Raw genomic sequence first — 24598 nt, 5'->3', positions numbered from 1 at the left:
CATTCAGCTTATATAAACCTAACACCCTTCCAGCAATAAATCCGTTTATATCATTACACCTATGGGTACGCCCACCATCGCTTTCGGTAACAATGGGCAAAGCTAATAACATGGCAAATTAGCCGACACCATAAGTGTTAAGTACGACTATCATGAGTCATGACTGGATCACGTCCAAGTCCGAGGAATGTACACCTTGCTCAAATTGTGACTGTAATAAAACCCATCAAAGCTGTTGTAATCGGACGCACGCACGCCTTTTAGAATAAGTCACATGCGTGTCAGAGCGTGCCGTGATCTGCTACCGCTTGTCAGTTCCAGCCCAGGTGCTTGATCGGAGAGGTCAGCTCTGCAGCACGAAACACAAGCTGAAATCTGATGATTTTTCCCATTCTTGGTATCAAGATAGGGTCAGAATCTTTTAGCTCATTTGTTTTCCAGTACGATGGAGAATAGAAACTTAAATCTGGTAATGGATGGGGAATATGAATATAAAAATGTATTGCCTAGATTTTTTGCAGATAGAATTTTTTTTTTTTTTAAATGTTGGAAGCTCGAAAAGAAACTGTTGCCCTTTACAATAGAAAAAGTGGCTTAAAGGGAACCTGTCACCCCCAAAATCGCGGGTGAGGTAAGCTCACCGTCATCAGGGGCTTATCTACAGCATTCTGTAATGCTGTAGATAAGCCGCCGATGTTACCTGAAAGAGGAGAAAAAGAGGTTAGATTATACTCACCCAGGGGAAGTCCCGGTCCGATGGGTGTCTCAGGTCCGGGGACTCCCATCTTCATTCCATGACGCCCTCTTCTGGTCTTCACGCCGCGGCTCCGGCGCAGGCTTTCTTTGTCTGCCCTGTTGAGGGCAGAGCAAAGTACTGCAGTGCGCAGGCACCGGAAAGGTCAGAGAGGCCCGGTGCCTGCGCACTGCAGTACTTTGCTCTGCCCTCAACAGGGCAGACAAAGAAAGCCTGCGCCAGAGCCGCAGCGTGAAGACCAGAAGAGGATGTCATGGAATGAAGATAGGAGGCGCCGGAGCAGACCTGAGACACCCATTTGACCGGACTGCAGAGGGACCGCCCCTGGGTGAGTATAGCATAACCTCTTTTTCTCCTCTTTCAGGTTACATCGGGGGCTTATCTACAGCATTGCAGAATGCTGTAGATAAGCCCCTGATGACAGTGAGCTTACCTCACCATCGATTTTGGGGGGTGACAGGTTCCCTTTAAGAGTTTTCCACCATTGCTTTTTGTAAGCAGCTTCTTTACTGCCAGGAGAGCAGGTTTTGCTTGCGGAAAAAAACTCATCAAAAACGCAACGTGTGAACATAGTCTGTGTTTAATTTCTCTAGCGCGCCACCACTGCATAGCACCAATGAAAATCAGTGGGTTGTCTGTGAATTGTTAGACAAGACAGGTCCTGTACAGAAAAAGACTTTTTGTCTGAATTTCGAATAAGAGACCCCCCCCCCATTAACCCACATTAATGCACAACCCTCTCTTACTTTCCAGCGACTTCAGGGCATGAATGGCGAAGATGAAATAAGCACTTACAAGCCGCGCACATATGCATATGAGGGGGAGCTAGAGCGGATTGAGTCAATGGACTCATTCACTTTCCCAGACAACGCCATGGACTTCACCTTCTTGGATGATTTTGACCCCAAGTTTTCCAAACTGGAAGAGATCTGCAAGAAGTAATGCTGGGCCGTGTGGACCATGGACTGTTTCCACTCTGCCTGCTATTGCACTGAGCAATCTTGGGGAATGTATCTGAAAAGGATTTCACAAAGGCTTATTTAGCGAGAGGTTGAGGGGAATGAATTATTGCTTTGCTGCAGATGCTTTAATATACGCTGTGTATTGTACTATTTCCTTTTTAGCACAGAAACTGACAACGTGGATGAATGGGGAGATGAGACAGTCCCTGGCCACTAAGTGATAGACCGCTGAGATTGACTGCTGGGAACATCTCTGGACAGGCTGCTGGGATGATTGCATAGGCAGGAGCTATGGAAATACAATGCTCTGGCTCATTTCTGGACAAGATAGACTGATTGCTTAAATAGTGTAGATGACGGGAAGATGGCTGATGAGGAGCCCCTGGAATGAACAGCTGGACAAGACCTCTGCTGAAATACCTTGCATCTAATTTAAGAACTGATAAGAGAGAAAAGCATGGCTGTGCTTAATGGGGCTCTCCAGCCAGAAGCATTTATGATTTGTCCATTGGATCAGTAATGAATGCTAGATCGCTAGTGGCCTGACTCCTTCTGATCTCCCAGCTGCAAGACCACGGTTAGGAGGGGGTTTAATGCAGCATCGGTCAAGCAAATGTTCTGCCTCTGTATTCAAAGTCTATGGCACTGATGGAAACAGCCGAATATAGTAATCTGCTGTTTTTTTTAACAGCAATATTATCTTTAAATGGGTGACGCGACCGATCTAACATTTCCGTCCTTTACAAAGAATAGGTGATAAACTCTTCTGGACGGAATAGACTTTTAAAGGGGACCTGTCACTTGGTTACAAAAATTGAGCTAAATACTTTGTAGAAATGCCTGAGCTTCCCTGTTTCTGCTGCTCTTTTCCACTTTTCTCTGCATCACTCTGTTGCAAAGATATTCACATTTCTTTCCTGTGGAGCACAGTATGAGAAATCTGTTTGTAGGGCAACTGGGCGTTTCTTCAGTCTTCTCTGGTGACATGCGCTTTCACTCCGTCCTCCCAGATGGTGTCAGTCACAGCTTAGCAGAGTCTAAGCCTGATAGACTGCTAGATCAGCTACTGAGAGGTGATGTAAACTCTCTGGGAGAGAGCGGCGAGAGTGCATGCCTCCAGAGAAAACTTAAGAAAATTCCCAGTTGACTGCAAAGCAGAGATTTCACATACTGCGCTCCGAAAGCTACAAATGTGAATATCTCTGCAATGGAACGACGCAGCACAAAACTGAAATGAGCAGCAAAATCATGAGAGCGCAGGGATTGTAGCCAGGTATTCAACTATATTTTTTGAGCATGTGGCAGGTCATCTGTAACACAGAGAGGCGTGGAAAGAGGCCAGATGTGTACGCAATCTATTGCTGAGTCTCTTTGTATGAAACCTAAGTACCCGAATGAATATAATATATATATATATATATATATATAGGGTATACTGTATGTGTTTTAAATAAGCCGATATGGCTGTAGCAAGAAGTGGATAGTTAGTGAAACATCACAGGACAGCTGATCAATTGTAAGTACTTACATTCCAGCGGAATAACCATTCTGGAGCATCTTTTCTTAAAATTCTGCATTGTGCTTTTCCTCTTGAAAAATTAATGGATTGATCGATAACTGAGTGTTATTATTCCTCCTGGTCAATAGGGTGCATCCATACACTGTCTGATACTGTCAGCGCAGATTGGATGGCACAGAATACGTAGGCACAGATCCTGTAGACAAGGGAAACGGCAACACTCACTTGTCAATTTATTCATCATTTCCAGGAGTAATTATAGAGGAACCGCACAATGCCGAAAGCGAACAAAAGATGTTGTACCATTTGCATACTATGGAGAATGTACGTATTAACTAACACAGACGGGTCAGGATTGCTGAGGGATCCTCTAAGATTATAAGACCAAGAGAGCAGCTGAGGGAGACGGGCATGGCTTTGCCCTGGGTGTTGGGTACCAGAGAGCTTTGTGGTTTTCTGACCGCTGGAGAAGCACAATTTGGAGATCACTGCTATAACCCAATCCTTGAAAATAAAAGTACAAATGTCTGCTGGAAAATACTAAGAGTGTCTGATACTTCCAGCTGGGCAGGATCTGCTTCACATATTCTGCAGTTTACTTGATGGAAACCGTATAGAAGGATTGGGATAGTAGAATTAAACAGGGATGGGCTTCTCCGAGCTTACCTCCATTTTTCTAAGTATTTAAATGGCTTTTCTGTATATAATGTATTTCTGTGTGAAAAGAGGATGAACAGAACCGTCCAACATGCGAACAGAACTGTATCTACCTCCTCGTCGCACACTGGAGCTAGTGAGCGCCATATTATACAACGGATTCACTTTACAAAAAAATAAAAATACAAGTTTATTTTTCTCTTTTGCTAATAATAAAGCTTAATAAGCAACTTTCTAATCTACTTTGTGTTCGAACGTCAAACCTATTATTTAACTCTCTCCTTACTGTCAATGAATAAATGGCTCTAGAGACCTAAAGGGAACCGATCAGATCCCCTGCCTGCTCCAATGTAGCGGTATACAGCAGGATTTCTTTAATCTGATCATGTCTATTTTTTGTGCTGTGAATACAGTACGGGTTGTCAGGCTCTAGATGTGAGCTGAGAATGGATCTATTCACTGACAGCAAGCTGCACATTTTTTAAATAGTGGGGAGTTGGAACATAGTGTATCAGAAAGTTGTGGAATTTTCAATGGTGCCGTTATTAAGCTTTAAATAAAATCATAAGCCTCCAGCTTTACAAAATTGCTGACTTCTCTTTATTATAGGCATATCAGTTTAGTGGTGGCCCAAATCTTCGCACCCAAACTGATCTACTGATTGAAGTGAATGAGACTGCGAAACTGAGCTACAGTACTAGACTCAGACGAGACTAAAAGTATTGAGCTGTGTCCAGTATTAGAACGAGGTTGACATTTCAAAAACGTGATCAGTGGGAGTGATGAGAATGAGACCCCCACACTTAACAACTTTTCCAATCGTGCCAAACCATAGCAAAAAGTGGTTGGTTTGAGTATGTTTCTGTGGACAGGATTTAAATGCCATTTTGAATTTAAGATGTTAAGTATGGACAAGCACTATTATGGTACTGATGGCCTATTTTAAAGGGGTTGTCCATATTTATGACATATTCATTGGATTGGTGGTCTGACACTTGGCACTCCACCAATCAGATTTTATTACCCTCAGTGGCAGGATGTGCACGGTGTACAGAGCTGGAACACCACAGCTCTGTGCGCGGTGTACTGGTGATCAGCTCCTGTTGAAGAACATAGGAGCCGATCCATAATACCTGGCAGCAGCCACTACACAGGGTATGGAGCTGCGATGTTCTGCCAAAGGTAAAAAGCTAATCGGTGGGGGTGCCAGGTGTTGGCCCCCAGCCGAACTGATGTTGATTTACTTATCCTAAGGATAAATCATCACTGTCAAAGAAGTGGATACCCCAATTAAGGATAGCCCTTCAGTTTTGTAGAGCTGGACAAATCTGTCCTAAAAGTGCCAAACTCTTGTAACAGTGAATAACTTTTGGAAAAAGTGTTCGGATCTCCTTGCCTAATAAATAGCACTGGTGAAGGCTGGTGACTCGTGGATTTCCGACTGTCGATTTTTACAAGTTTTAATATTTTTTTACACCTTTGTACAAATGAAATCTGATATTTTGCTTGTGTAAACATTGTGAGCGGTTTCATATTTTGGTTCTTGCTTTAAGAAAAAAAATCCAAATAAAACTTTAATACAATGTGGGGGCTCATCAACCCTATCCTATGTCTATGTGATAACTTTGGTGCGTGTCTGTGTATATAGGCCAAAAATGGATGTCTTCTAACTGGGATACTGTAAAATATTAAAAGAGCGCACCACTGCGGAAAAACTTTGGTAGAGTAGATGACGACAAGCGATAAATCGCTTACCTGAAAGTGCTGTGCAAAGAACGGGTACAATTCTGGGAATGGGGTATCTGGAGCTGAGCATGTAGAGCAGCAACTCAGACCATTATCATAAAATAAGGGAAAAAATGGTTGTAGTGTGAGTGATGTCCATCAAAGATTATCAGATGGAGAAGAGAACGATGTGGAATTAGAAAATACAACGCGTTTTGGGGTCGGTCTGATTTCTTCAGCAGGTCTACTGAAATGGACACTTCTCATTAAGAAAAATCAGGTCCAGTTAATCCAATACACAAAGAGGACCAGAAAGCAGAAATCGGGGGAGCTGTTTGTTACCGTGTCCTAAATTCAGATAATCCGAGGCATTATTTCTCTTATATCATAGATAGCTGAGGAAACTCTACTGTGAGGGCCTGCAACAAAAAGCTACCCAAATGTCACCAGAAGCGCTGGGTTTTAGGTGGACTTAGAATACCCTAGTAGAGATCCCAGTTTTGACATCTCGACTGTTGTGAATTCTGTGGCTGAGTTCACTTCTGTGGTCACAAGTGGTATTGCAGTCTCTGGGCTTCCTCCCTCAGGTGTTTTGGTGAGCTCGTTGGCTGCCTTGCTATTTAGCTCCACCTGAGTCTGTCTTCCTTGCTCCTTGTCAATGTTCCAGTGTTGGATCTGAGCTACTGCATCTTTCCTTGGGCCTGCTGCTCTGCTAGATAAGTGCTTCTAGTTTGTTTTCTGTTTTTTTCTGTCCAGCTTGCTATTAACTTTTGCTGGAAGCTCTGAGAAGCAGAGGGGTGCACCGCCGTGCTGTTAGTTCGGCACGGTGGGTCTTTTTGCCCCTTTGCGTGGTTTTCGTTTTAGGGTTTTTTGTAGACTGCATAGTTCTCTTTGCTATCCTCGCTCTGTCTAGAATATCGGGCCTCACTTTGCTGAATCTATTTCATTCCTACGTTTGTCTTTTCATCTTGCTAACAGTCATTATATGTGGGGGGCTGCCTATTCCTTTGGGGTATTTCTCTGAGGTAAGTCAGGCTTGTATTTCTATCTTCAGGCTAGTCAGCTCCTCAGGCAGTGCCGAGTTGCATAGGTAGTTGTTAGGCGCAATCCACTGCTGCTTATAGTTGTGTGAGGATAGATCAGGTACTGCAGTCTACAGAGATTCCACGTCTCAGAGCTCGTCCTATTGTTTTTGGTTATTGCCAGATCTCTGTATGTGCGCTGATTACTGCACGCTGTGTTGCCTGATTGCCAGCCATAACAGTACAAGGAGCCCCACCAATGATTCCCAATAGAGGGAAAAAAGAAATCCTGACATCATTTTTTTTTCTTAGCTCTGTCTTCAGTCTTTTTTTTCCCCTAGACATTAGAGTGCTTCAGGACACAGCTGTGGACATGGATATTCAGGCTCTGTGCTCCTCAATGGATAATCTCGTTGTAAATGTACAAAAGATTCAAGATACTATTGATCAGAAATCGATGCTAGAACCAAGAATTCCGATTCCTGATTTGTTTTTTGGTGACAGAACTAAGTTCCTGAGCTTCAGAAATAATTGTAAGCTATTTTTGGCCTTGAAACCTCATTCTTCTGGTAATCCTATTCAACAGGTTTTGATTATTATTTCTTTTTTGCGCGGCGACCCACAGGACTGGGCGTTTTCTCTTGCACCAGGAGATTCTGCATTGAGTAATGTTGATGCATTTTTCCTGGCGCTCGGATTGCTTTACGATGAGCCTAATTCAGTGGATCAGGCTGAGAAAAATCTGCTGGCTTTATGCCAGGGTCAGGATGATGTAGAAGTATATTGTCAGAAATTTAGGAAATGGTCAGTACTCACTCTGTGGAATGAATCTGCACTAGCGGCTTTGTTCAGAAAGGGTCTCTCTGAAGCTCTTAAGGATGTAATGGTGGGATTTCCTATGCCTGCTGGTTTGAATGAGTCTATGTCCTTGGCCATTCAGATCGGTCGTCGCTTGCGCGAGCGTAAATCTGTGCACCATCTGGCGGTACTGCCTGAGAGTAAACCTGAGCCTATGCAGTGCGACAGGACTATGACTAAAGTAGAACGGCAAGAACACAGACGTCTGAACAGACTGTGTTTCTATTGTGGTGATTCTACTCATGCTATTTCTAATTGTCCTAAACGCACTAGGCGGTTCGATAGCTCTGCCGTTATTGGTACTGTACAGTCCAAATTCCTTTTGTCCATTACCTTAATGTGCTCTTTGTCATCGTATTCTGTCATGGCGTTTGTGGATTCAGGCGCTGCCCTGAATCTGATGGATTTGGATTATGCTAAACGTTGTGGATTTTTCTTGGAGCCTTTGCGGTGTCCTATTCCGTTGAGAGGAATTGATGCTACACCTTTGGCCAAGAATAAGCCTCAGTACTGGGCCCAGCTGACCATGTGCATGGCTCCTGCACATCAGGAAGTTATTCGCTTTCTGGTACTGCATAATTTGCATGATGTGGTCGTGTTGGGGTTGCCATGGCTACAAACCCATAATCCAGTATTGGATTGGAACTCTATGTCGGTAACCAGCTGGGGTTGTCAGGGAGTACATGGTGATGTTCCATTTTTGTCTATTTCGTCATCCATTCCTTCTGACATCCCAAAGTTCTTGTCGGACTTTCAGGATGTATTTGAAGAGTCCAAGTCTGATGCCCTACCTCCGCATAGGAATTGTGATTGTGCTATCGATTTGATTCCTGGTAGTAAATTCCCTAAGGGTCGTTTATTTAATTTGTCCGTACCTGAACACACCGCTATGCGCAGTTATGTGAAGGAGTCCCTGGAGAAGGGACATATTCGCCCATCGTCGTCACCATTGGGAGCAGGGTTCTTTTTTGTAGCCAAGAAGGATGGTTCGCTAAGACCGTGTATTGATTACCGCCTTCTTAATAAGATCACTGTTAAGTTTCAGTATCCCTTGCCATTGATTTCTGACTTGTTTGCTCGGATTAAAGGGGCTAGTTGGTTTACTAAGATTGATCTTCGTGGTGCGTATAATCTGGTGAGAATCAGGCAGGGAGATGAATGGAAAACGGCATTTAATACGCCCGAGGGTCATTTTGAGTATCTGGTGATGCCGTTCGGACTTGCCAATGCTCCATCTGTTTTTCAGTCTTTTATGCATGACATTTTCCGTGAGTATCTGGATAAATTCTTGATTGTTTACTTGGATGACATTTTGATCTTCTCAGATGATTGGGAGTCTCATGTGAAGCAAGTCAGAATGGTTTTCCAGGTACTGCGTGCTAATTCCTTGTTCGTGAAGGGATCAAAGTGTCTCTTCGGTGTGCAGAAAGTTTCATTTTTGGGGTTCATCTTTTCCCCTTCTACTATCGAGATGGATCCGGTTAAGGTTCAGGCCATCCAGGATTGGACTCAGCCGACATCTCTAAAAAGTCTGCAGAAATTCCTGGGCTTTGCTAATTTTTATCGTCGCTTCATCTGTAATTTTTCTAGCATTGCCAGACCATTGACCGATTTGACCAAGAAGGGTGCTGATTTGGTTAATTGGTCTTCTGCTGCCGTGGAAGCTTTTCAGGAGTTGAAGCGTCGTTTTTGCTGTGCCCCTGTGTTGTGTCAACCTGATGTTTCTCTTCCGTTCCAGGTCGAGGTTGATGCTTCTGAGATTGGTGCAGGGGCGGTTTTGTCACAGAGAGGTTCTGGTTGCTCAGTGTTCAAACCATGTGCTTTCTTTTCCAGGAAATTTTCTGCTGCTGAGCGTAATTATGATGTGGACAACCGAGAGTTGCTGGCCATGAAGTGGGCATTCGAGGAGTGGCGTCATTGGCTTGAGGGTGCTAAGCATCGCGTGGTGGTATTGACTGATCATAAGAACTTGACTTATCTCGAGTCTGCCAAGCGCTTGAATCCTAGACAGGCCCGTTGGTCGTTATTTTTTGCTCGTTTTGATTTTGTGATTTCATACCTTCCGGGCTCTAAAAATGTGAAGGCGGATGCTCTGTCTAGGAGTTTTGTGCCCGACTCTCCGGGGTTATCTGAGCCGGCGAGTATCCTCAAGGAAGGAGTCATTGTGTCTGCCATCTCCCCTGATTTGCGGAGAGTGTTGCAGAAATTTCAGGCTAATAAACCTGATCGTTGTCCGGCCGAGAAACTGTTCGTCCCTGATAGGTGGACTAGTAAAGTTATCTCTGAACTTCATTGTTCGGTGCTGGCCGGTCATCCAGGAATCTTTGGTACCAGGGAGTTGGTTGCTAGATCCTTCTGGTGGCCATCTCTGTCACGGGATGTGCGTGCTTTTGTGCAGTCCTGTGGAATTTGTGCTAGGGCTAAGCCCTGCTGTTCACGTGCCAGTGGGTTGCTTTTGCCCTTGCCGGTCCCGAAGAGGCCTTGGACACATATTTCGATGGATTTAATTTCTGACCTTCCCGTTTCTCAAAAAATGTCGGTCATTTGGGTGGTCTGTGATCGCTTTTCTAAAATGGTCCATCTGGTGCCCTTGGTTAAATTGCCTTCCTCCTCTGATTTGGTGCCTTTGTTCTTCCAGCATGTGGTTCGTTTACATGGCATTCCTGAGAATATTGTTTCTGACAGAGGTTCCCAGTTTGTCTCGAGGTTCTGGCGAGCCTTTTGTGGTAGGATGGGCATTGACCTATCTTTCTCCTCGGCCTTCCATCCTCAGACTAATGGCCAGACCGAACGAACCAATCAGACCTTGGAAACATATCTGAGATGTTTTGTTTCCGCTGACCAGGATGATTGGGTGTCATTTTTGCCGTTGGCTGAGTTCGCCCTTAATAATCGGGCCAGCTCGGCTACCTTGGTCTCTCCATTTTTCTGCAATTCTGGGTTCCATCCTCGTTTCTCTTCAGGACAGGTTGAGTCTTCGGACTGTCCTGGTGTGGATTCTGTGGTGGACAGGTTGCAGCAGATCTGGACTCAGGTAGTGGACAATTTGACCTTGTCCCAGGAGAAGGCTCAGCTTTTCGCTAATCGCAGACGCCGTGTGGGACCCCGACTTCGTGTTGGGGATTTGGTTTGGTTATCTTCTCGTCATATTCCTATGAAGGTTTCCTCTCCTAAATTTAAACCTCGTTTTATTGGTCCGTATAGGATTTCTGAGATTCTCAATCCGGTGTCTTTTCGTCTGACCCTCCCAGACTCCTTTTCCATACATAATGTATTCCATAGGTCGTTGTTGAGGAGATACGTGGCACCTATGGTTCCATCTGTGGAGCCTCCTGCCCCTGTTTTGGTGGAGGGGGAATTGGAGTATATTGTGGAGAAGATTTTGGATTCTCGTGTCTCTAGACGGAAACTCCAGTATCTTGTCAAATGGAAGGGTTATGCTCAGGAAGATAATTCCTGGGTTTTTGCCTCTGATGTCCATGCCCCAGATCTTGTTCGTGCCTTTCATGTGGCTCATCCTGGTCGGCCTGGGGGTTCTGGTGAGGGTTCGGTGACCCCTCCTCAAGGGGGGGTACTGTTGTGAATTCTGTGGCTGAGTTCACTTCTGTGGTCACAAGTGGTATTGCAGTCTCTGGGCTTCCTCCCTCAGGTGTTTTGGTGAGCTCGTTGGCTGCCTTGCTATTTAGCTCCACCTGAGTCTGTCTTCCTTGCTCCTTGTCAATGTTCCAGTGTTGGATCTGAGCTACTGCATCTTTCCTTGGGCCTGCTGCTCTGCTAGATAAGTGCTTCTAGTTTGTTTTCTGTTTTTTTCTGTCCAGCTTGCTATTGTCTTTTGCTGGAAGCTCTGAGAAGCAGAGGGGTGCACCGCCGTGCTGTTAGTTCGGCACGGTGGGTCTTTTTGCCCCTTTGCGTGGTTTTCGTTTTAGGGTTTTTTGTAGACTGCATAGTTCTCTTTGCTATCCTCGCTCTGTCTAGAATATCGGGCCTCACTTTGCTGAATCTATTTCATTCCTACGTTTGTCTTTTCATCTTGCTAACAGTCATTATATGTGGGGGGCTGCCTATTCCTTTGGGGTATTTCTCTGAGGTAAGTCAGGCTTGTATTTCTATCTTCAGGCTAGTCAGCTCCTCAGGCAGTGCCGAGTTGCATAGGTAGTTGTTAGGCGCAATCCACTGCTGCTTATAGTTGTGTGAGGATAGATCAGGTACTGCAGTCTACAGAGATTCCACGTCTCAGAGCTCGTCCTATTGTTTTTGGTTATTGCCAGATCTCTGTATGTGCGCTGATTACTGCACGCTGTGTTGCCTGATTGCCAGCCATAACACTCGACCTTGGATCAACCCTACAAAAAAAGTAATTTTGGTGTAAGGAAACTTGGTTATAGGAGCTTTGTGTTGGGGGTCCTATAAATGTAGAACAATTTTAGTTGTCTTTGCCTGTGATGTATCTGATATAAGGCACATATCTTAGGTCAGGTGTGCCGCCAGTTGGGACAGGTAATGCGATCTAAGCACAAACCGCGGTTTATGGATGTGTAAATTCAGCTTTAGGGCTCATGCTGACGTTCGTGGATCTCTGTCTCATCACGGACTGGCATCTGGTCTCTTGACTGGAGCATAACAGGTTTGTATATTTCTATGAGGTTGTCATGCTCTGGTTGGAAGCCCCGCCGCCGGTCCATGCATTTTGTAATCTGACCAAAATCTACAGACCTCTGCATTAACCCTTATTCAAAAGGACCTGACTTAACAATGATCTGCGTCTGTGAGGGATATCAGTGGGCACCTTGTAATGCTTCATTTCCCCTGTGGTGGCGCTGCAGGGAAATTGAACACTTGCTGTCAGGTAACTTCACAAGTTCGAGACCACCCAGCTAAAGAGATTCCCTTTAAAGACTCCCACGATCACATACTTACTCAGATGGGTTTGCACATTCTGGATGACTGAGCTAACATATCTAATACACTATAGAGGATGTCTGAGAAAATCCCCAGCAGAGGGCACTAAATGTCTATATAATATTAATATAATCTAAATTACAGTGATGCAACCAGTCAGAGAGATCACACAGGGGACAAGGCGTTCTCTGTATAATGCCATAAATCTACATCGAGTTCTCATTAAGTAATGAATGATATATTCTTTACGTAGCTACGACCTATTCCGCCGCGCAGTACTCACAACATAGCCACTCCATTGGTCACTGTGGGGCTATAAAAAGACGTTGTGGCAGAATTACTAAAGCCATCTAATTTCTGTACAGTGTAAACTTAGACTATACAGTCTTAAAATGCACCAAATTAAGTATAAAAATGTTGCATGGTGGGGCAGATTTGGGGCATCTGTACAGTCAGATACATGACCGCGTATCGCCAAACTGGGTCTTTTCCGTACCCAATCTTCCTGACCCCAACCCCATTCCCAGGGCGCCATTCTCCCCTTCTCCTGCTAACATTAAATTAAACACAACACGTAAATTTCTTTGGATAATTTGGCCACAGCGGCCATTTTATTAAAACAAACAATAACATAAATAACAACATATATACCATATGTAAAAAACCTTGAGGGGAGGGCTCTTGGGGGTAAGAAAATCTGGCTCAAAAATAGGCATAAAGCCACCACCAACTTTAAAACCAAACACTTCTTTACCCTCAGCCGTAACCACCAGCTCAAGGGCACCATGTAACCCATTTCGGGCAAACCAAAACCCCAAAGCTCCCGAGGTAAATTCCCCGTCCAGAGCCCGTAAACAAAAGCCAGATCAACCCCGTAAAAACGTCATCACCACCTCCAAGAACCCCACCCCCCGCCACACACGAACAGTCCTGACCCCTCAGGCTCGTGAGTGCCCCACCGTCACCAAAGCTCTCTCGACTCCTTCTTGTAGCCCGAGCGCCCATAAATCCATACCAACATCATTAAGATGCACTCCATCATCCCTCCAATAATTGCCGACCCCATCCTCCAGCTCCAAATGTCTCACGGCAATACCCCCGTTCCGAGACACAAATCCCGCCACCGCCCTATTCAGCTTCACCCGGGCTCTATTGATCCCTCTATGGGAACGTGCATCACGCCACTTCCGCCATGGTACAATGTCCGACCACACTGCCACAACACCCGGGAAAGATACCCATAACCGTAGAAAATCGAAACGAATGTCTCGAATCAACTCCCTCACTGGCCTCATTCCCAAATCATTTCCTCCAAGGTGAACCACCAAAATGTCCGGGGGTCAATCCAGTCTGGCGGCGTTGGCAACTGCCGACAACAAACTCCGCCATAACATACCCCGAAATCCCAACCATCTAATGACCACCGAATCCCGTACAAAGCCTAATTGCCTACCATTTGGCCTGGCATCCGCACGAATCGCACCCCAATGAACAAATGAATGTCCAACAATCCATGCAAGGAGGGCGGTTCGACCTGAAAAACATAACAATGATTAACACCATAACAAAACTCACCCATAGACTTAATGCCTAACATAAGACAGATATCGATCCGAACTCCATCTGCCTATTCTTTTGATCACATCAGCGCCCAAGCCCAGACCATCAGCCTCAGACGCAGCACCAATTCGAAACAAATGCGACCCGAAATTCCTCGGGTCAACACCCAACGAACCCAAACCCCTCTTCAACAGTGCCGTAAATTGGTATCGTGACAAGAATTCCCCGTTCTGGTGTCGTAACAAAGGGCCTGCCCTCAGCGGCGAAAGACGCCAATAAGATTCCAAACAGTGCAGCGGGCACATCCCGCTACCGCCAACTTTCCCCAGCACCACTCGCCTACCCCTACCGAGCTGATCAGTCTTAGAACGCCTGATCCAAAATACAATACCTCCTGCCCAAAAGTCCACGTCTTCCGCTAACAGACCACCCGCCTTATCTCTATTCGGGGACACCAGCTCCCCCAGGCGCAAAGCGCCAAAGAACGCTACAGAGAAGGCTAACCTAAACAATAAAACCTCAAACTGAGAACTACAAATACTGCCCAAAGCCTCCCCGAGCCGTTCCAGCATACCAAAAGAAATCGGCCTGCGCTTATCAAAAGACACATTGCCTTTCCGAAAACCCTTCAAAGCCTGCCTTATCAAAAAATCTTTTGTCACATCAGCTGAACCTTGCAACCGAAAACCAAAGGCCAGACCCGCAATAACTTTGTTTAACCTCGAAACTGACCATCCCCATTCGGCCGCCTTACCCATCAAAGCCAGCAAAGCCATAGTCTTATCGCCGTCAGACTCCACTGGGCCGCATTGGACCAACCAACCTTCCCACATCTCCCAGGCCGCTTCATAATCCGACCATGTCCGGCTGGACAGTGAGGCCTGTATCAAACGACCTCCCCTTCCGCAACAATCTGCCACAGATGCGAAGGACATCCTGCTCCTGTAGGTTCCGAATCTGGCGCCAGTTCCCAGAATCGGTCCCACTGCAAACGAGATAAAGCATCGGCTATAGTGTTTTGGACACCTGGCACGTGCACCGCCGAAATCCACGAATTCAATTCTAAACACCTCAACACCAATTCCCTAACCAACCTGATCACGGGGGGAGAAGAAGAAGATAAACTGTTGATAACTGACACGACACTCAAGTTATCGCAATGAAATCGTACCCGACGATCTTTAAAATTGTCGCCCCAAATAAACGCTGCCACCACGATTGGGAACAACTCCAACAATGCCAAATTTTTGGTTAGCCCGTTTTGCCGCCATTCTTCCGGCCACACTCCGACACTCCATTTACCTCCGCAGTAGGCGCCATAACCGGCTCCACCTGCTGCGTCCGTATAAATTTCACAATCAAAGGCGTTCAAATCCTCCTGCTGAATCAATGCCCTGCCATTATAATTTTCCAGGAAACGCTGCCAAACCAACAGATCATCCCTGTGTTCCCTGCTCAAACGTATGAAATGATGAGCTGCCCGGACTCCTGCCGTAGCTCTGGACAACCTTCGGCAAAAAATCCAGCCCATAGGCATGATCCGGCACGCAAAATTCAGGCGCCCTAGCAACGACTGTAACTCTTTCAACGTCACTTTCTTCAATTTTCCGATTCTGGACACCTCCTGCTTCAGCAACAACAATTTGTCGTCGGGCAACCTGCATTCCATCTTTCTAGAATCGATAAGAATCCCGAGAAAACTTAAAACCGTACAGGGGCCCTCTGTTTTCTCCTGCGCCAAAGGGACTCCGAAATGCCCGGCCACCCATTCCATGGTGGCCAATAAATTACCGCACACCGCAGAGTCCGGGGGGCCCACAAACATGAAATCATCCAAATAATGAATGACCGAAGGAACATCAGAAACGTCTCTAACAACCCATTCCAGAAAAGTACTGAAAGTTTCAAACAACAAGCAAGAAATGGAACAGCCCATCGGCAAACACCTATCCAAATAAAATTCTCCATTCCAAAAACAACCTAGCAACGGAATGCTCTCCTAGCAACACTTTTGCGTACTATGAGAGGCCCTGTGCCAGTGACGTCGCCAACTAGTATTCCTCCCCCCACCTGATGAAGGAACCTGCACTTTCATCTGCCCCTTCCTGTTTGTCCCCGTGTAAGGTGGTATGGTATGCGGGAAGGGGGACCTGACTTTCAGCAGGGTCACAATCTTGCAGTGTAGCGTGCACGGGAAATGTTGCGTTATGGGTCAATGTACCAGCAGACTCATCTATCACTGGCTGGGCAATGGGCAGGATGAGGAGGAAACACAGATATAGGCCCAAAGAATAAAGTGGGCTAAATGCAGTTCAAAATTGGTAACACAGGACTAATCAGGGGGCATTGCAGTGGAGGACAACTGGAATGAGAGGCTGACACAGAGAGTAGGCCCAAATCAGTAAGTAGTCGAAATGCAGTTCAAAATTGGCAACAGTAGTAAACAGGCGGCACAGCTTTGTTCAGTGGAGGAGAACAGCAAGGAGTGGCAGACACCGATAGTAGGCCCCAACCCAACTAGTAGGCCAAATGCAGTCTAACATTAACAACTACTTAACGAGTGCCTGAAAACGGAATTTCAGGACAGGAAACCAGCAGAACAGCAAGGAGTGGCAGACACCGATAGTAGGCCCCAAACCAACTAGTACGCCAAATGCAGTTGTTCCGTTTAACCACAATTTAATGAGAGCCTGAAGATAGAAGTTCAGGAAAGGCAACCTGGAGAACACCTTGGAGTGGAACACACCATCTCTCTACACCCCATACCCAATTTGTAGGCCTAATGCAGCGTAGTTTCCAACAACTACTAAACGAGAGCCGGAAGATCGAAGCTCAGGAAAGGCAACCTGGAGAACACCTTGGAGTGGAACACACCATCTCTCTACACCCCATACCCAATTTGTAGGCCTAATGCAGTGTAGTTTCCAAGAACTACTAAACGAGAGCCGGAAGATCGAAGCTCAGGAAAGGCAACCTGGAGAACACCTTGGAGTGGAACACACCATCTCTCTACACCCCATACCCAATTTGTAGGCCCAATGCAGCGTAGTTTCCAACAACTACTAAACGAGAGCATGATGATCGAAGCATTGGCGAGGAAACCTGGGGAACACCTTGGAGTGGAACACACCATCTCTCTACACCCCATACCCAATTTGTAGGCCTAATGCAGCGTAGTTTCCAACAACTACTAAACGAGAGCATGATGATCGAAGCATTGGCGAGGAAACCTGGGGAACACCTTGGAGTGGAACACACCATCTCTCTACACCCCATACCCAATTTGTAGGCCTAATGCAGCGTAGTTTCCAACAACTACTAAACGAGAGCCGGAAGATCGAAGCTCAGGAAAGGCAACCTGGAGAACACCTTGGAGTGGAACACACCATCTCTCTACACCCCATACCCAATTTGTAGGCCTAATGCAGTGTAGTTTCCAAGAACTACTAAACGAGAGCCGGAAGATCGAAGCTCAGGAAAGGCAACCTGGAGAACACCTTGGAGTGGAACACACCATCTCTCTACACCCCATACCCAATTTGTAGGCCCAATGCAGCGTAGTTTCCAACAACTACTAAACGAGAGCATGATGATCGAAGCATTGGCGAGGAAACCTGGGGAACACCTTGGAGTGGAACACACCATCTCTCTACACCCCATACCCAATTTGTAGGCCTAATGCAGCGTAGTTTCCAAAAACTACTAAACGAGAGCATGATGATCGAAGCATTGGCGAGGAAACCTGGGGAACACCTTGGAGTGGAACACACCATCTCTCTACAGTGGAACACACCATCTCTCTACACCCCATACCCAATTTGTAGGCCTAATGCAGCGTAGTTTCCAACAACTACTAAACGAGAGCCGGAAGATCGAAGCTCAGGAAAGGCAACCTGGAGAACACCTTGGAGTGGAACACACCATCTCTCTACACCCCATACCCAATTTGTAGGCCTAATGCAGCGTAGATTCCAACAACTACTAAACGAGAGCATGATGATCGAAGCATTGGCGAGGAAACCTGGGGAACACCTTGGAGTGGAACACACCATCTCTCTACAGTGGAACACACCATCTCTCTACACCCCATACCCAATTTGTAGGCCTAATGCAGCGTAGTTTCCAACAACTACTAAACGAGAGCCGGAAGATCGAAGCTCAGGAAAGGCAACCTGGAGAACACCTTGGAGTGGAACACACCATCTCTCTACACCCCATACCCAATTTGTAGGCCTAATGCAGCGTAGTTTCCAACAACTACTAAACGAGAGCCGGAAGATCGAAGCTCAGGAAAGGCAACCTGGGGAACACCTTGGAGTGGAACACACCATCTCTCTACACCCCATACCCAATTTGTAGGCCCAATGCAGCGTAGTTTCCAACAACTACTAAACGAGAGCATGATGATCGAAGCATTGGCGAGGAAACCTGGGGAACACCTTGGAGTGGAACACACCATCTCTCTACACCCCATACCCAATATGTAGGCCTAATGCAGCGTAGTTTCCAACAACTACTAAACGAGAGCATGATGATCGAAGCATTGGCGAGGAAACCTGGGGAACACCTTGGAGTGGAACACACCATCTCTCTACAGTGGAACACACCATCTCTCTACACCCCATACCCAATTTGTAGGCCTAATGCAGCGTAGATTCCAACAACTACTAAACGAGAGCCGGAAGATCGAAGCTCAGGAAAGGCAACCTGGAGAACACCTTGGAGTGGAACACACCATCTCTCTACACCCCATACCCAATTTGTAGGCCTAATGCAGCGTAGTTTCCAACAACTACTAAACGAGAGCCGGAAGATCGAAGCTCAGGAAAGGCAACCTGGGGAACACCTTGGAGTGTAACAAACCCTCTCTCTACACCACGGAAGGGCTGATTCTTAGGAAGGAAGGCTGTCGGAAAGAAGCAGGGCGCGTCCGAGGGTGATTATATTCTTATTAGGTATATACTCACCCTCGGACGCGCCCTGCTTCTTTATTTGTAATGAATGTTTATTTGCAATGTGGTTTTGACTTACTCTATTTTTTTGGTAAATAATGATTTTATTATTTTCATTGTTTTGCATCTTCTTGGCAATAATATAAAGAAGACGCGACAGGACAACACTCGGTGGATGCCATATCTGTGTTTAAAATTGAAAAAACCTTTCAGTTAACTACTTGCAGGAGAAAGTTATTGTAGCTGGTGGCCATTTTTAGTACTGTACCAGATTTTTGTTGTATGTGTTTGTTTTTAATGTTAAAATGTCTGCATTTGATATCTCTCCAGTATTTTCTTTTTTATAAGCAAAATACTTATTTTTATATTTTCTGATGTTGGTTCCAGGGGTACACGGGCAGCAGTGGTGTGGTCAGTGGAGGCCTAGTGGAAGGAGTGACCGCAGACAGGCATCGAAGGCCTAAAATAATAACACATGGCTGTAGGCAATTTTAAATTGGTTCCAGGGGTACACGGGCAGCAGTGGTGTGGTCAGTGGAGGCCTAGTGGAAGGAGTGACCGCAGACAGGCATCGAAGGCCTAAAATAATAACACATGGCTGTAGGCAATTTTAAATTGGTTCCAGGGGTACACGGGCAGCAGTGGTGTGGTCAGTGGAGGCCTAGTGGAAGGAGTGACCGCAGACAGGCATCGAAGGCCTAAAATAATAACACATGGCTGTAGGCAATTTTAAATTGGTTACAGGGGTACACGGGCAGCAGTGGTGTGGTCAGTGGAGGCCTAGTGGAAGGAGTGACCGCAGACAGGCATCGAAGGCCTAAAATAATAACACATGGCTGTAGGCAATTTTAAATTGGTTACAGGGGTACACGGGCAGCAGTGGTGTGGTCAGTGGAGGCCTAGTGGAAGGAGTGACCGCAGACAGGCATCGAAGGCCTAAAATAATAACACATGGCTGTAGGCAATTTTAAATTGGTTACAGGGGTACACGGGCAGCAGTGGTGTGGTCAGTGGAGGCCTAGTGGAAGGAGTGACCACAGACAGGCATCGAAGGCCTAACATAACAAAAATGTCAATACAATGGTATTGTCAGTGGCAGGCATTGAAGGATGTCAGCGCATAGACTAAACATTGGTGGAGCTGTGAGATAATTTTGCAAGTGGTAGAGCACTGTTTGAGCTGGGGGGGGGAACTGTCTTGTGGCCGGCGGTACAGGCCCAGGGCCCCTCATATTACAACGGTGTGTCTGACGTTGGGTGCGCACCACCACCGCCAGAGACACTTTATTGTACTAGGAGGGACCCAGTGGCAGTGCCGTCGACCAAAAGCGGGCACACCCACCTCTTCAGACAAACTGCACTCTCACGGGTGCTGTCGCCAAGTGTCGATACCACGGCCCCGTGTGGGGAGTTTGGCCATTTAGTGAGGTGTAAACATGTCGTATGCTGGACAATCAGGTGCAGAAAATTACGAGATTGGAAAAGGCATTCAGAATAGTCCACAGGCAAGACCTTTTCATAGGAAAGCTAGGTGTCAGCCGGGCAAGGTGGGGCAAAAGATTTCGAAATCCAGTTGTGGTTCATTTTAATGAAGGTTAGATCATCTACATTTTGGGTAGCCAGACGAGTCCTTTTTTCTGTTAGTATTGAACCTGCAGCACTGAATACTCTTTCTGATAGGACACTAGCTGCCGGGCAAGCAAGCTCCTGCAATGCATATTCTGCCAATTCTGGCCAGGTGTCTAATTTTGATGCCCAGTAATCAAATGGGAATGACGGTTGAGGGAGAACATCGATAAGGGATGAAAAATAGTTTGTAACCATACTGGACAAATGTTGTCTCCTGTCACTTTGAATTGATGCTGCAGTACCTGTCCTGTCTGCGGTCATAGCAAAATCACTCCACAACCTGGTCAGAAAACCCCTCTGGCCAACGCCACTTCTGATTTCTGCCCCTCTAACTCCTCTGGTCTGCTGGCCCCTGCAGCTCGTGTGAGAACGATCACGGGCGCTGTGTGCAGGGAATGCCAGAAGCAAACGGTCAACAAGAGTTGATTGTTTGGTTGCTAATATTAGTTCCAAGTTCTCATGTGGCATTATATTTTGCAATTTGCCTTTATAGCGAGGATCAAGGAGGCAGGCCAACCAGTAATCGTCATCATTCATCATTTTAGTTATGCGTGTGTCCCTTTTGAGGATACGTAAGGCATAATCCGCCATGTGGGCCAAAGTTCCAGTTCTCAAATCTGCAGTTGTGCTTGGTTGAGGGGCAGTTTCAGGCAAATCCACGTCACTTGTGTCCCTCCAAAAACCAGAACCCGGCCTTGCCGCGCCACCAATTTCCAGTGGCCCCGGAAAAGCTTCCTCATTAAAAATATAATCATCCCCATCATACTCCTCGTCCTCCTCCTCCTCTTCGCCCGCTAACTTGTCCTGTACACTGCCCTGGCCAGACAATGGCTGACTGTCATCAAGGCTTTCCTCTTCCTCAGCTGCAGACGCCTGATCCTTTATGTGCGTCAAACTTTGCATCAGCAGACGCATTAGGGGGATGCTCATGCTTATTATGGCGTTGTCTGCACTAACCAGCCGTGTGCATTCCTCAAAACACTGAAGGACTTGACACATGTCTTGAATCTTCGACCACTGCACACCTGATAACTCCATGTCTGCCATCCTACTGCCTGCCCGTGTATGTGTATCCTCCCACAAAAACATAACAGCCCGCCTCTGTTCGCACAGTCTCTGAAGCATGTGCAGTGTTGAGTTCCACCTTGTTGCAACGTCTATGATTAGGCGATGCTGGGGAAGGTTCAAAGAACGCTGATAGGTCTGCATACGGCTGGAGTGTACGGGCGAACGGCGGATATGTGAGCAAAGTCCACGCACTTTGAGGAGCAGGTCGGATAACCCCGGATAACTTTTCAGGAAGCACTGCACCACCAGGTTTAAGGTGTGAGCCAGGCAAGGAATGTGTTTCAGTTGGGAAAGGGAGATGGCAGCCATGAAATTCCTTCCGTTATCACTCACTACCTTGCCTGCCTCAAGATCTACAGTGCCCAGCCACGACTGCGTTTCTTTCTGCAAGAACTCGGACAGAACTTCCGCGGTGTGTCTGTTGTCGCCCAAACACTTCATAGCCAATACAGCCTGCTGACGTTTGCCAGTAGCTGCCCCATAATGGGAGACCTGGTGTGCAACAGTGGCAGCTGCGGATGGAGTGGTTGTGCGACTGCGGTCTGTGGACGAGCTCTCGCTTCTGCAGGAGGACGAAGAGGAGGAGGAGGGGGTGCGAACGGCTACAGCCAACTGTTTCCTAGACCGTGGGCTAGGCAGAACTGTCCCAAACTTGCTGTCCCCTGTGGACCCTGCATCCACCACATTTACCCAGTGTGCCGTGATGGACACGTAACGTCCCTGGCCATGCCTACTGGTCCATGCATCTGTTGTCAGGTGCACCTTTGTGCTCACAGATTGCCTGAGTGCATGGACGATGCGCTCTTTAACATGCTGGTGGAGGGCTGGGATGGCTTTTCTGGAAAAAAAGTGTCGACTGGGTAGCTCGTAGCGTGGTACAGCGTAGTCCATCAGGGCTTTGAAAGCTTCGCTTTCAACTAACCGGTAGGGCATCATCTCTAACGAGATTAGTCTAGCTATGTGTGCGTTCAAACCCTGTGTACGCGGATGCGAGGCTAAGTACTTCCTTTTTCTAACCATAGTCTCATGTAGGGTGAGCTGGACTGGAGAGCTGGAGATCGTGGAACTAGCGGGGGTGCCGGTGGACATGGCAGACTGAGAGACGGTGGGAGATGGTATTGTTGCCGCCGGTGCCCTAGATGCAGTGTTTCCTACTACGAAACTGGTGATTCCCTGACCCTGACTGCTTTGGCCTGGCAAAGAAACCTGCACAGATACTGCAGGTGGTGCGGAAAATGGTGGCCCTACACTGCCGGAAGGGATGTTGCGTTGCTGACTAGCTTCATTGGCCGAGGGTGCTACAACCTTAAGGGACGTTTGGTAGTTAGTCCAGGCTTGCAAATGCATGGTGGTTAAATGTCTATGCATGCAACTTGTATTGAGACTTTTCAGATTCTGTCCTCTGCTTAAGGTAGTTGAACATTTTTGATAGATGACTTTGCGCTGATCAATTGGATGTTGTTTAAAAAAATGCCAGACTGCACTCTTTCTAGCATCGGATACCTTTTCAGGCATTGCAGACTGAGCTTTAACCGGATGGCCACGCTGTCCTCCAACAGGTTTTGACTTTGCCACGCGTTTTGGGCAAGATACGGGCCCGGCAGATGGAACCTGTTGCGATGTTGATGCCTGCTGCGGCCCCTCCTCCTCCGCTTCAGAACTGCTGCCGCCTGCACCCTGTTCCCCCAATGGCTGCCAATCGGGGTCAAGAACTGGGTCATCTATTACCTCTTCTTGTAGCTCGTGTGCAACTTCGTCTGTGTCACCGTGTCGGTCGGTGGTATAGCGTTCGTGATGGGGCAACATAGTCTCATCAGGGTCTGATTCTTGATCATTACCCTGCGAGGGCAATGTTGTGGTCTGAGTCAAAGGACCAGCATAGTAGTCTGGCTGTGGCTGTGCATCAGTGCACTCCATGTCAGATTCAACTTGTAATGGGCATGGACTGTTAACTGCTTCACTTTCTAAGCCAGGGACGGTATGTGTAAAGAGCTCCATGGAGTAACCCGTTGTGTCGCCTGCTGCATTCTTCTCTGTTGTTGTTTTTGCTGAAGAGGACAAGGAAGCGACTTGTCCCTGACCGTGAACATCCACTAACGACTAGGGTTGAGCGAAACGGGTCGAACATTTTCAAAAGTCGCCGACTTTTGGCTAAGTCGGGGTTTCATGAAACCCGATCCGACCCCTGTGCGGGGTCGGCCATGCGGTACGCGACTTTCGCGCCAAAGTCGCGTTTCAATGACGCGAAAAGCGCCATTTCTCAGCCAATGAAGGTAAACGCAGAGTGTGGGCAGCGTGATTACATAGGTCCTGGTCCCCACCATCTTAGAGAAGGGCATTGCAGTGATTGGCTTGCTGTCTGCGACGTCACAGGGGCTATAAAGAGGCGTTCCCGCCGACCGCCATCTTACTGCTGCTGATCTGAGCTTAGGGAGAGGTTGCTGCCGCTTTGTCAGAAGCAGGGATAGCGTTAGGCAGGGTCCATTAACCACAAAACCGCTTGTGCTGCAGCGATTTGCACTGTCCAACACCACCCTCGGTGTGCAGGGACAGTGGAAGTTTTTTTTTTTTTTTTTTCCCCCTCAGCGCTGTAGCTCATTGGGCTGCCCTAGAAGGCTCCCTGATAGCTGCATTGCTGTGTGTACGCCGCTGTGCAAACCAACTGCTTTTTTCAAAGCACAAATCCTCTTGTTCCTTCCTTTCTGCACAGCTATCTTTTTTGTTTGTCCACACTTTTTATTTCATTTGTGCATCAGTCCACTCCTTATTGCTGCCTGCCATACCTGGCTGAGATTACTGCAGGCAGGGAGATAGTAGCTGCCTGCCATACCTGGCTGAGATTACTGCAGGCAGGGAGATAGTAATTGTAGGACATTCCCTGTTTTTTTTTTTTTTTTTTTTTGGTGGGAGATTAAGATTGGCAATTTGGCATTTCTGCTAGAGTGCCATCCCTGTGTGTGCCATCTCTCTCACATAGTGGGCCATAGAAAGCCT

At 46.9% G+C, this 24598-nt stretch overlaps 1 protein-coding gene across 1 annotated transcript in view; it reads left to right on the top strand.

The window, feature by feature from the left end:
• The window catches only part of CDH26 (cadherin 26), a 122874-nt gene extending 117378 nt beyond the window's left edge, over window positions 1-5496 (top strand). The window contains exon 19 of the mRNA XM_069751210.1: window positions 1508-5496. Coding sequence (XP_069607311.1) covers window positions 1508-1696 — 189 coding nt within the window. The 3' untranslated portion in view covers window positions 1697-5496. The remainder of the gene's footprint in view (window positions 1-1507) is intronic.
• Window positions 5497-24598: the final 19102 nt, after the last annotated feature.

This window comes from Ranitomeya imitator, chromosome 2 (assembly GCF_032444005.1).
Source record: "Ranitomeya imitator isolate aRanImi1 chromosome 2, aRanImi1.pri, whole genome shotgun sequence".
NCBI classification, from domain to species: domain Eukaryota; kingdom Metazoa; phylum Chordata; class Amphibia; order Anura; family Dendrobatidae; genus Ranitomeya; species Ranitomeya imitator.
Note: the sequence above shows the minus strand (reverse complement) of the source record. Positions and strands in the feature narration are given on the sequence as shown.